The sequence below is a fragment of the Macrobrachium nipponense genome, chromosome 14, assembly GCF_015104395.2.
Source record: "Macrobrachium nipponense isolate FS-2020 chromosome 14, ASM1510439v2, whole genome shotgun sequence".
Lineage (NCBI taxonomy): Eukaryota > Metazoa > Arthropoda > Malacostraca > Decapoda > Palaemonidae > Macrobrachium > Macrobrachium nipponense.
Window position 1 is genome coordinate 63003386 of NC_087207.1, and position 14385 is coordinate 63017770.

A 14385-nucleotide genomic window follows, 5' to 3' on the forward strand; every position below is an offset into this window, starting at 1 on the left:
TATTTTTTGTATGGCAGTATTTTATTATATATATATTATTTCTAAGATATAATATATATATTATATATATAATATATATATATATATATAGATAGATAGAACATATATATGATATATATATATATATAGTATCATACATATATGATATATAATTTATATATAATATATAAAATAAATTACAATATAATATATAGTGGGTTTTATATATAATATATAATATAGTATAATATTAGAGATGTATATATATATATATATATAAACTTCTAAAATATGGTTATTCTCAACTGTCTTAAAAAAAATATAAAATGCTAATTACCACAAGAATATTCATGCAACACACAATTTACATGACCTACTTTTAGTCAATTAAAAGTAAACTTAAAGCACACACACTTCCAAAGTCCAAAATATTGGTTACATAAATTACAGTGTTTCTAGTCTGGAAAAGATGCAAGATTATTAAAGTAATTCATTAAATGAGTCTCTTACAACTTGGAAATCATTATGTATTATAGACTCAAAAGATATAGTCTTTTTGGAACAATGATGCTGCTGTAACTTCTGATTTAATCACTTTTAATTTATAGCTTTCATAATATGCTGAGATCAACGTCTTCCAGATTGGCAAGTAGCATAGAATTCTGTCTTTTGAGATATAATTAGATGGTATTCTTCCATACTTATTTCCATTCGTCTTATTTCCTCTTCAAAATTTTCCAGTATCAATTCATTCTTTTGGAAAACCCCATCCATTTCTGAAAAAGCAGAAACTTGTTAGATTTCATGTATCTTTACATAAAAAATAAAAAAAAACTTATTATCACATCTGATTTGTAAGCTAATGATATTTTAGCTGGCATGCCCATTGTCTTACATTTAAAGTTAAAGTGGGAACTGCATGGACTATTGGGGGGATCTTCATATCCTATGAGGTTAAAGATCCTTCTCTTGTGAGGTGAGACTCATTTGTTCCTACTGGAATACAAACCATTGCCTATTATATGGGATTATCTTTCAGTGACAGCTGGAAACTGGTCGAAACTTGTTACAAGGTGGTTAACAGGTTGAGATGGGATTTGTGTGGGGGAGTATGTATCCGTCACTCAAACAAACCATTGCACTCACTTTTCTTTTGGCTGCAGTACAGAACAGATTTGCTACACTTTGCTGTCCTGACTGCTGGTTGAGAACTTAGATTTTTTATAAGTATTCTCTTACAGACATTCTCATAATGTTTAACTACATTTATTGTGGCTTACTGTAGGGAATTTCTTAGAACAGACTTCTCTTTGTTACAGGTTGTTCAGAATTTGCAGAGAAAGTAACAGCTCGTAATAAAGGGATTTTGACGTAGGAAAAATCTATTTCTGGGCGAGGAAGCCGTGTCGCCCAGTGAAATACGTTCCTTTAATGCTATTTCTAAGGTAAAATATTGCTATAATACCAGAGAACTGCTAAATTGGACATGTCAGAATATTCTTGACTCGCTCACCTTATTAAAAGGTGTCGGTATGGATCTGGGGCGAGTGAAATACACTACCACAGCAGCCTCTCCAATTAGCCTTTTCCACATCGAAACCCTTTAGAAAAGGGGAGCCGTGCTACGGCTCACTTCCTGCTACCGCGTAGGTAGCGTCAGTGACGTCATACCTGTAGATAGCTTTCTAGCTTGGTGACTAAGAAGGGTGGGAAAGATAGGGTGGGATTTCACTGGGCGACATGGCTTCCTCGCCCAGAAATAGATTTTTCCTACGTCAAAATCCCTTTTCTGGGCTCGGCCGTGTCGCTCCATGAAATTGTACCAGAGAAAACACCAAGCTATAAACATATAAGTTAAATGACAATAGAATAAATAATAAAGGATTGAAAATGAAAAACAACTAAAATATGAGAATATAATAAACTTCAATACATATAATACAAAAACATATCACAGCCTTAATATACACCATATTTTAAGGCACAACAATTCATATAAAATAGAATTTAGTTACAATACAATAACATCATATACAAAAATACTTTACATTGCCCAGTATTATCACCAATAAAATGGGCTGAGGTAGCTGAGGTAGACTGTTAATGAGGCTGGTGGAAAGGAGATAAGGAACAGATAACATAGCTACTTCAAATTACTCTCAACTGTAGCAGAGGACATGCCTTGCCTGCTGCTACTGAATCTTCTATCAGCCGGCAACCAGACATTGGGTGGCCTGTAAATATAATGATACATGAGTACCACTGTAATAACGGTATGAAAAGTTCATGGTAACATATTATGCCGGAGTAGCCCGGACTAAAAAGATATTCCCGACCCGGGAACCCATGCTAAGAACCATATAAATCAACCCGGAACCGATGTAGCCGGGAGGCCTATACATTCCGGGTATCCCAGAGCCTCCGACTGTAGCTACCTGATCAGGGAGAATACAAGTAAAAGGTACCAGCAAAGGACAATCCCGGGACGGACGGATGAACCCGAAGGCTCCATGCATAAATAACAATAATGTAAAATAACAAAACTACTCATCTCCGCCAACGGAGGTATAACCTTCCGTAAAACATAACCCCCATGTGATTGCCGGAGAGGCCAGAATCCTGACCCGCCATACGCGGGGAGGGAATGTTCTAAGGCGGGAGGGTGAACAAACCCTGTGAGCCGAGAGGAGTTGAGCACGCCCGAGCCAGGACAACCGAGGCTGGGCAAGCGGAAGTCCCTCCCCCCCAAACTCTGGGGCGAGGTCGGCTGAGAAGCGACACCCACCAACCGCAGGCCTGTGTAGGCCCCCTCCACCCCTCCCCAACAGAACTCGGGTCGGTCGTCAGCGACAACCTGAGCGAGCAAAGCACCCACCTTGGTGGGGGGCCCGTTGAGGGGAGGGAAGGTAGGTCGGATGGGGTGACGATCACGTGACCCAGTGGCTCCTCGTGGTTACTGGACCGCTAGGAAGGCGGGGGGTGGCCTACGTCGTAGGCTGGCCGACTGCACACCCAAACAAAAAACATACAAAAAGTAACAATATATAAAAGTAACACAAAATCATGAGGTAACACGGGGGAAAGGAAAACGAACAACTGGGGAGAGAAATAACCCTAATATGCATAACAACCAGGGAGGGCCACCCGATAAAGATGGCCCTGACCGTGGTACACCAGAACTAGCCTATTGCCGTAATGATATAAAGATACCGTTGGGCAGACGGCCACAGTAGGTATGAAAACAAAATAAACCTAGCGTCATAGAAAATACGTAACAACAGAAAGACATGCACGAAAAATATAATGGTGGGTACCCGATGAGGCACGAAACAACGACACGTGCTCGGAAGGAAACCCCCGTGCTAACTCATGAAAAATAATTAAAACTAAAATGAAAAATGAAAAATATACACAAGATCAACAATACTGCACTGCAAAGGAAAAACACTTCATACTGATAAGGAACTCAGTTCACTAGGTATGGAAGACCACATGAAACCAACACGACACAAAAGGGTACGCCGAAATGGCGGCTCACAGCCGCCACTGCGAAAGGCAATGCCTCAAAAAATCCTAAATAAAAAGGACCACGAAGGTCAAAAGCACTCCCTAAATAGTGTCGAACAAAAATCAGTACTTAACTTTGATGCAGAAGGAGACTGACGATCCATAACGCAAAAACACAAGCAAAAAAGCAGAAAATACGAGAGTGCAAAAAATGCGTGCAGCTCACGAAAGGCTATCTAAAGGAATGACGTCACTGACGCTACCTACGCTGTAGCAGGAAGTGAGCCATAGCACGGCTCCCCTTTTCTAAAGGGTTTTGATGTGGAAAAGGCTAATTGGAGAGGCTGCTGTGGTAGTGTATTTCACTCGCCCTAGATCCATACCGACACCTTTTAATAAGGTGAGCGAGTCAGAATATTCTGACATGTCCAATTTAGCAGTTCTCTGGTATTATAGCAATATTTTACCTTAGAAATAGCGCTAAAGGAACATATTTCACGGAGCGACACGGCCGAGCCCAGAAAAGAGTTCATCAGCAGCTGTGTTATTCACTGACATATACAGGCGGTCCCCGGGTTACGACGGGGGTTCCGTTCTTGAGACGCGTCGTAAGCCGAAAATCGTTGTAAGCCGGAACATCATCAAAAATCCCAAGAAAATCTTACTTTTAATGCTTTGGGTGCATTGAAAACTATGTAAACTGCATTCTTATTGCATTTTTCATCAAAAAACCTTCAAATATTGATTATTTTCCATTTTTGGTGTCATATTTCATCTCCCAGATGAGCGTTGTAGGCGTCGTAACCCTGGAACATGCGTCGTAACCCTGGAAATAACGTCTATTGACAAGTGTCGTAACCTCAGAACGTCGTAAGCCGACACCGTCGTAACCCGGGGACTGCCTGTATACAGACAGTCTCCAGTTATCGACTCGGTTCATGGTGATCCTGTTTATGGCATTTGTCTAGCACCATAGAATTGGCGATTTATGGCGCTATAATGCGCCAAGTTCTGGTTATCGCACCATAAGGTGCCAGTAATAGAGTTATGGTGCCATTAAAAGGATATTGGCGCCATAAGCACCTAAATCGCTGAGTTTTAGTTAATGGTGGTTTTCACTTACCGACACCCTACCGAGAACAGAACCCTGCTGACAACCGGGACTTCCTGTCCTAATATTGATGTTTCAGCTGTCTATGAGGAACCCCTCGATTTGGGACTACCTTGATATGGTTCTTGAACCCCAGGAAATTGTTCTCGGGTTTGAGTCCAAGTCGTATATATCATTAGCTATTAATTTGGGTCAAGTCTTGTGGAGTTTTCCACTTTTGTTAAAAATTATTAGACTTGATAAAATATCATAGCTGGGACTGAGGGTTCATATTTGAAGCTACTAGTAGTAGGAACTGTGGTAGGATCATCAACTACTCAATACGTAAACATTGATGTATTTTTACAGCAGACATAAAATAATCTGCTTAATTTCTATAATTACTATGTATACCATAGCGGCTTCTGAGTTAAGGTAAGGCTAACTCTTCTTTACCGGCAAGCTTAAAAAGCTTAGATTGCGTTGCTACCGAGCCCCACATGTTACGTATGTAACAATGGTTTCACTACCAAATCTCACACGTAAACAATGATGTATTACAGTAGACATAAAAGAATCGTCTTAATTTCTTAATTACTACGCACATATTTACCATAGTAGCTTCTCTGATTTAAGCTATGGCTAACCTCTTCTTTACCGGCAAGCTTAACAAAGCTTAAAGATTGCATTCGCTACCAAACCGCACATGTAACCTACGTACGTAACATTGCCTTCACTCCAAACCTAACACTTAAATACTATTGCATTTGCTACTGAAACGCGCGCCTCATGCGTGAGCATTTTTCTTTAATAGATCACATATGCAATTACTAGTATACCATTTGAAAAATGTGTGAAAATCACTTCAGATATTATTTAACATTTTGATATCTCTACTAAAAAATTCAAACTAAAAAAGGAAAACAAATACGTCTCTACTCATGAAGAAAATCATACCATGCCACTGAGACACCATTTTTCTTTAACAGGTCACATACACAATTAATAAATACTTGAAAAATGTGTGAATATTACTTCAAATATAAAATTTCGATTTCTACTGCAAAATTAAAACTAAAAAAAAAAGGAAAACAAACAAACCGGTCTCTATGCAAGAAGAAAAATATACTTACTTATTACTGATCATTATCATGCCACTAAAACATCATTTTTCTTTAACAGATCACATCCACAATGAATCACTTCAGACATAATTAAAATTTTGATAACTACTGAAAAAAATAAAACTTAAAAAAGGAAAAAAATCAGACTTTATCATGAAGAAAGAACATTATTCACACTTTACTGATTGTTTGTCATGCCACTGTGGGTATTTATATTCACAAAATTTAACATTCCTTAGTTGGGTTCAAACTTAGCAATCAACTCATTTGTTAGTGCTGCTTTTGAGGCAATTTCACTATGAAGATACATATATTCACTAAAGCTGTGTATGAAATTGAGGAATTTTCTGCATTTTATTTAAAATTTTAGTGAAAATGTACATTCTAAAATTGTACTATAACCCTAAGTATGATAGAATTTATGCTAAGCTCCAATTCTTGGGTTAAATTATGCTAAAAAACATGAAATTATGCTACATTTGGTAACACTGGTTGATGCTAACTAGCGGCGGCTGGCGGAAACAGTTTTGTTTACAAACATCATATGGTCTGAGGGTCGGAATCCAGTTTTTTGTTTGAACACAGATACAAAATTTATTGGAAATTTAATGGCGAAATCCGATTATGTCGAGTTCTAATACAGTCGTGAGGCGGGGCTCTACTGTATTTGAATCCCACCACTGAGTATAAGTACACTGTACATAATTTTTATCATATAATATGAAAAAATACAGTACATAATTAGTGATCAAATAACAGTGTTGCTCTATGTAAAAGAGTAAATTAGAGATAATTTAAATTGTTTTACCAATATAAAAGGAAAACGGAACGACTTCAATACTATGAGAGAAAACGGCCATGCTTATTTATACAGGGAGGACATAGACCCAGAAAACATTTCGTTCTTGGAGTCAGACACAAGGGAATCAACACTCCGCCAATATGATTCAGCAGTTAAGAAATTGGCGGCTTTCCTCAATGCTTCCAATATCCAAAATATGTCAGTTAATGTAGCTATCACCTTCTTCAGGAGTTTATTTGAACAAGGTTTGGCGGCTAGCACAATTACAACTACGAAATCAGCCTTGAAAAAGATTTTCCAGATCTGATTTGGTATCAATTTAACTGAGTCTTACTTCACGTCTATTCCGAGGGCTTGTGCACATCTTCGGCCTGTACAGAGACCGTCGACGGTGTCATGGTTTCTTAACGATGTACTTTAGCTCGCTTCGGATACAGACAACTTGGCGTGTGATTATCAATCCTTATTGCGTAAGACACTATTTTTGTTAAGTCTGGCTTCAGGTGCTAGGGTTTCAGAGCTGTCAGCTTTATCTAGATACCCAGGTCATATAGAATTTTTACCTTCGGGGGACATGTTGCTTTCACCAGATCAGACATTTCTCGCCAAGAATGAGGACCCTTTAGATAGGTGGTCGCCATGGAAAATTGTCCCGCTTCCACAGGATCCATCATTGTGCCCTGTGCAAACACTGAAGGATTTCCTTTCTAGGACATCTGGCCATTCGAATGGTCCGCTTTTCATTAGGGAAGCTGGGGGGACCATTTCTCTAAAGGGCATAAGGCAACAAATTTTGTATTTTATAAAGAAAGCTAATCCAGGATCATTTCCGAAGGTGCATGACATCCGAGCTATTGCGACAACTATTAACTATTTTAAATATATGTGTTTTGATGATCTTAAAAAGTACACTGGTTGGAAGTCACCCTCAGTTTTTAAACGCCATTACCTTGAGTCCTTGGAGGCTCTTAAATACCCGACAGTCGCAGTGGGCAGACCGTGGGGGTCCCCCCCCTGCTGCATAAAGCATGAACAATTTGCAGTGGCTTTAATTTTTCCTCATTTTCTTTCCGCCAGCCTCATTAACAATCTACCTAAGCTACCTCAGCCCATACTATGATGTTCATATTTAGAGTTTAAGTTCTATTTGTACATATTGTTATTGTATTACAATTTAAATCTGTATTTTTGTAACTGAAATTTATATACATCTTTAGCCTTAAAATATGGTGTCTATTAACCCTCTTACGCCGAAGCGGTAAAAAAAAAATTGTCTCCCATGTGCCGGAGGTGTTTCAGAGTGAGCGCGGAAGCAGAAAAAATATTTTTTTCAAAAAATCACAGCGTGCTTAGTTTTCAAGATTAAGAGTTCATTTTTGGCTCCTTTTTTGGCCATTGGCTGAAGTTTAGTATGCAACCATCAGAAATGAAAAAAATTATCATTATCATATATAAATAATGCAATATATGATAGCGCAAAAACGAAATTTATTTTCATATACGTATAATTGTATTCAAATCGCGCTGTGCGCAAAACGGTTAAAGGTAACAAGTTACTTTTTTTCATTGTAATGTACACTAAATTGCAATCATTTTGGTATATAACACATTGTAAAACAATAAAAGCAACACAGAGAAAATATTATCACAAAATAATGCATGAATTCGTAACGTGCGGACGTAAACAAATATTTTTTTCAAAAATTCACCATAAATCTAAATATTGTCCTAGAGACTTCCAATTTCTTTCAAAATGAAGACAAATGATTGAATATTACTATACTGTAAGAGTATTAGCTTACAATTGCAGTTTTCGACCATATCTGACAAGTTAAAGTTGACCAAATGTCGAATTTTTTATATATATATTTTTTATATGCAAATATTTTTCGTTTTATTCTAAATGAAATTGCGCAAATTTTCATATATAAAACTCTATGAAATGCCTAATATGAAATGGAGCAAATATTCCGAGAATGCAACATACGCATTTCAGAGATTTGCGGCGGAGAATCCACGCGCGGTAAGGAAGAAAGTTTTTTTTTTTATTTAAATTACCATAAATCTAAATATTTTGCTAGAGACTTCGAATTTGTTTCAAGATTAAGATAAATGACTGAATATTACTAGACTGTAAGATTTTTAGCTTACAATTGCGTTTTTCGACCATTTCGGTAGAGTCAAAGTTGACCGAACGTGGTTTTTTTTCTATTTATCGTGATTTATATGCAAATATTTCAAAAATGAGAAAAGCTACAACCTTCAATTATTTTTTGTTGTATTCTACATGAAATTGCACATATTTTCATATATAAAACTTTATGTAACGGCTAATTTAAAATGGTGCAAACATTACCACAATCGCACGTATGATTTTTTCGGAAGAGTTACCGCACGGACGTAAAGAAAATGTTATTTTTTTCATAAATTCACCATAAATCAAAATATTGTGCTAGAGACTTCCAATTTGTTGCAAAATGAAGGTAAATGCTTGAATATTACTAGAATATAAGCGTTTTAGCTTACAATTGCGTTTTTCGACCATTTCGGTAGAGTCAAAGTTGACCGAAGGTTGATATTTTGGCACATCGTTATTTATATGAAAATATCTCAAAACTGATAAAAGCTACAACCATGGGTTGTTTTTAGTTGTATTGTGCATGAAATTGCGCACATTTCCATATATAAAACTTTATATAATGGCTAATTTTAAAATGGACCAAACATTACCACAATCGCATGTATGATTTTTTTCGGAAGAGTTACTGCGCGGACGTAAGGAAAAAGTTTTTTCATAAATTCACCATAAATCGAAATATTGTGCTAGAGACTTCCAATTTGTTGCAAAATTAAGGTAAATGATTGAATAATACTAAAATATAAGAGTTTTAGCTTACAATTGCGTTTTTCGACCATTTCGGTAGAGTCAAAGTTGACCGAAGGTTGAAATTTTGGCAATTATCGTTATTTATATGAAAATATCTCAAAACTGATAAAAGCTACAATCATGAGTATTTTATTGTTGTATTCTAGATAAAAATGCGCACATTTTCATATATAATACTTCATGTAACGGCTAATTTACAATGGTACAAAAATTATGTCAAAGTGACGAAATAATTTCCGAGATGTGTCACAGATACTTTTTAGTGCGGCAAGAAAGAAATTCACACTTGCGCGCCTGCGTAACGATTGTAAACAAAACAACACCTTGATCCGTGAACTCCCAGCATCCCCCAAGGCGTGTGATTCAAAAGTTTTAGGCGTGTAGGCCTATAAGTATTTTTCCGCGAATTTAAAAAAAAACTTTTGTAAGTCGACGTAAAATACGTCCAGTCATCACACGGGAGACAAAAAATGTTGTCGTAAAATACGTCCAGTCGGCGTAAGAGGGTTAAGGCTATGTTATATTTTTATACTATGTGTATCTTAGTTTATTATATTCTCACATTTTTTAGTTGTTTTTCACTTTCAATCCTTTATTTTTATATTGTCATTTAACTTATATGTCTTTAGCTTGGTGTTTTCTCTGGTACAATTTCACGGAGCGACACGGCTGAGCCCAGAAAAGGGGTTTTGACGTAGGAAAAATCTATTTCTGGGCGAGGAAGCTGTGTCGCCCAGTGAAATCCCACCCGTTCTTTCCCACCCTACTTAGTCACCAAGCTAGAATGCTATCTGCAGGTATGCCGACCCTGACGCTACCTTCACGGTAGCAGGGAGTGAGCCGTAGCACGGCTCCCCTTTCCTAAGGGGTTTTGATGTGGAAAAGGCTAATTGGAGAGGCTGCTGTTGTAGTGTTTTGCACTCGCCCCAGATTCATACCGACACCCTTTTAGAAAGGGTGAGCGAGTCAGAATATTCTGGCATGTCCAATTTAGCAGTTCTATGGTATTTTAGCAATAATTCACCTTAGAAATAGCGCTAAAGGAACGTATTTCACTGGGCGACACGGCTTCCTCGCCCAGAAATAGATTTTTCCTACGTCAAAATCCCTTTAGTTGTAAAATGTTTTGTAAGACAGACTTATTTAATTTGTATTACATAAATATTTCATAGATATTTTGCTGTGTTTATATTATGTAATATTAATATTTTAAAATCAGCAAATCATTGTTATAAGCATTTTAGGGGCCATATAAACTTAAGAGTAACAGTTGTAAAAGGGTAATCCAAGATGATGGTTTGGGGTGTAAAGTGAAACCCCCGTATTCGCAGACTCCAGATTCGTGGACTCAAGGATTCACAGATTTCTCTCTGGAACATATACCTCCATTATTCGTGGTACTTTTCACAAAAAAAGGTATAAAAATTTGTAGTGGGTTTTTCTTGAGTTTTAACTAACAAAAGAGGCAGTTTTAAGCATTTTTTATAGGTGTTCCAACTATTAAATTAGTGAGGGAGCCCTGTAATGAGTAAATAGCCTCATGCAGAGTGATGGTTGCCATGATAATGGACAACGTGCAATGAGCGGTTGCCACATCTGCAGGTTAAGACAAGGAAGACTCTAGGCAGTCTCTGTAGACAAGAGAGAGATCCCTCTTGTCTTGAGTCTTATAATCTATCAGTGTCAATGTGCATTATACTGGCTGAAACCAACTAGAAGAGAATTCTTTGAAATTGGTTGGTCTATCTTACAGAACCATCTAGGAACCATGAGAGTAACTCCTTTGAGGACTCACAGCAGCTACCAAAAATAGGTTTCTCCTACATCAAAACATGTTTTTTTAACTGTTTTTAATAAAATAAAAATGTCTTCCAAGCAAAACCACCTAGTAGCTAAGGATAGCAACAACATATGAAAAATCTATTTATTACTTAATGCTTACCTTTTAACATGTTTAACTTGGCAAATGCTTCTGATGCTAACTTATTAGCTTGATTTTTCAGCTTTTCTGCTCTGTTTCTTGCCTCTTCTGCTGCTCTGGATTTAATTTCTAACTGTTCAGCTACCTTAAGATAACTCTGGAAAAACAAAAACATTTATTTATACACATTCCTCTATGAATATACATAACCTGCTATGAGCAAAATTTCATATCCTTTAATACCATAACTTATATCTTTTAATTGTAGTTTATATTTTGTATGTAAAATCCATTAACTTGAGGTTAACATATGAATGCTGATGTTCAATGATTAGGTATTTAACTTATGGATGAGAGATATACCTATCATTCTTCTTCACTCAGTCTGTAAGCGTGTATGAAGGTTCAGATATAAAATAAAGCATCTGCACCCATTCAGAAGGAAGAGAAGAGTGACTCAACACAAGAAAATACTAAATACAGTGGACCCCTGTATTTGTGGGGGATGCATACCAGACCCCGTGAATAGTTAAAATCTATGAATACTTAGAACTCCTCTAAAAATGGTTATAACTCCTTATCTTGAAAGTTCAAATAACCAAATGTATACCTTAAATAACTTTCTACATCAAATATACCTTAAATTATTATCCTATATTATTTCAAAGTCATCTTAAACATTAGTACCCCTAAAGATATATACATAGTACATACTTCTAACCATTCTAGGCAAAACAGAGTGTTACCACTATGACAGTATCTTGTGCTGAGAGAGAGAGAGAGAGAGAGAGAGAGAGAGAGAGAGAGAGAGAGAGAGAGAGAGATTTCAGTTCTATATCCTTTGACTGCCAAGTCAGCAAAACTGACCCACTAAGTTGGGAACACTGACCATCCAACCCTTGCTGTCAGGTTTCTTGAAATTTCTGACAGCTATATCCTTCCCCCCTTCTCTTCAAGTCTATCAGCAAAAAATTGGAGTCATGTGCATTCCTTACATAATTTATTAATTCATAAACTAAAATCGTACTAATTCACTATGTAGTATTTTCTTTAATGAATCCATATTATTTCTGTTTACATTAATAATAATATTTGAGAGAGAGAGAGAGAGAGAGAGAGAGAGAGAGAGAGAGAGAGAGAGAGAGAGAGAGAGAGAGAGAGAGAATTATTATTTTTATTAGTTATTATCTTTACTCTTATTAAATTTAATACAGTATTAATCAATACTAAAATTTGATTAATTCTGTAAGGAAATTATGAATAACATCAAAGATGCCCTTGCCGCAGAACAGCAATATATGAGACATGATGCATGATTCTGAAAAGGAAATTAAGTCAGTCAAGTACACTTCAAGGTGTAAAATTACTGCATCCTGTAACCCAAAAGTGAGAGGGGTACAAATGCTGCCCAAACAAGGTCTAATGTTGGAATTCCGACTGGAAACAACTAAATGGTCAGTTTGGAATACAAAACTTCAAATCAAAACATGATAGGGGCTCCAATACTCGTCCCTGATGATACCAATAATCCTTGGTGAGATGACTCAATGCGCATTAATAGCTATAGAAGACACCCTTTAAAAAAAAAATTGCTACTTCCCTTTTTGAATGAGACCCAAGTTGCTCACCAAGTAGGTGGAAACTTCTGTCCCTTCATTTCAAAATTATTAATCTTGTAAAGACAGATTTCCAAAATCTTCTAGTGACTAAAAGACCATAGGCAATGGTAGAATTATAAACATTTGCCATGGTCATCCCAGTTTCAGAAATTCCACCAAGGAATGGGTGATGCTACAACTCCCTTCTGAAGGGGAAAAACTCCCTTTATATATAGATATGCTCCAATTTGGACCCCTATGAGAAGGAGAGGCGAAGGTCTTGGCAGAATTTCTTACTAAGATCCACCTCTGGTATTATAATCTCTGCCACCTTGCTGGAACTTGTCACCAAAAGGCTTCCAAAAGGTTCCAGAACAATTTTTGCTGTTGTGGCCAAAAGTAACTCGACTATGTAGCCTAACTAAGCAATAAGGTTACACATTAAAATTTTGTCAGTAATAAGTAAAAACTTAACCAGATTTGGTAAGAGTAGATTATACCAGTGATACTAACCTAAACCTTATGGAAAAGTTACTTAGGTTGGTAAAATCGGGTTAGTCATAAAAGTAACCTGAATGGTATTGGGTGTTTTTATAATTAAAATTAAAACCTAAACATAAGCAAACCATAAGGGCTCATTTTAAGCACTATAGACATAAACAAGGCTTCAAAGTTAATTTAAACCTCAAAGGGTTTGAGTTGACATTGATATAGGCAGATCTAGGTAATAACTCCGGTCAAGTATTTATATGGAAATTACAGTCTCTCTATAATAATTGAGTTTCTTGTTGAAATTTACATTATTTTTGAGGGGTCCATTGTAACCCCCTAGTGACTAGTACCAGAAACAGCAAAAAGACATTTGATGCCCCAGTCCCTAGTAGCGTCTGTATTTATGGGACTGTTCCTTACAGTCCATAAAGAATTAGTGCATACAATTTCATAAATATTTTACAGAATGTACTAAAAATGTACATTTGTAGTCAAATTGACACGTAAAATGATAGCTACTACTCGTTAATATCTACGGGTGTCCATTATTAAAAACAATTTCTGGGCTCAGCTCGTGTCGGCCTATGAAAGTATCCTTAATATTATTCTTTCTAGGTAAAATTAGCCTAAAATTACCAGAGAAAAACAAAATTAAGAAAATGTCAGTAAAACTGACTCGCTCACTCTTAAAAAGAGTGTCGGTATGATATATGGGCGAGTGTGGAACACTACCACGAGCCAAACACCAATTAGAACTTCCTACCCAGAATCCCCCCAAGAGAGAGCTGATACCAACGGGCGATGCAGCTTCTACTACTACTACTAGGTAGGGACGCCACGGACAGCAGCGCCCCTAGCGGTCATCCTTAAATTTTAGCGCCAGCGACAAGTCGCCATTTTCTTGTGCTTGTGCTTTTCTTGCGATTTATCCGCATCTGCATCATGGAACGCTCTGCAATCGCCACGGCTAAGTTAAGTAACTCAT

General features: G+C 36.8%; 1 protein-coding gene across 1 annotated transcript in view; it reads right to left on the reverse strand.

Annotated features, from left to right (window-relative positions):
- Positions 1-242: 242 nt before the first annotated feature.
- The window catches only part of LOC135226561 (laminin subunit beta-1-like), a gene marked incomplete in the record, with an annotated part of 308726 nt that continues 294583 nt past the window's right edge, over positions 243-14385 (reverse strand). Inside the window, 2 exon segments of the mRNA XM_064266238.1 lie at positions 243-755; positions 11332-11467. Coding sequence (XP_064122308.1) covers positions 607-755; positions 11332-11467 — 285 coding nt within the window.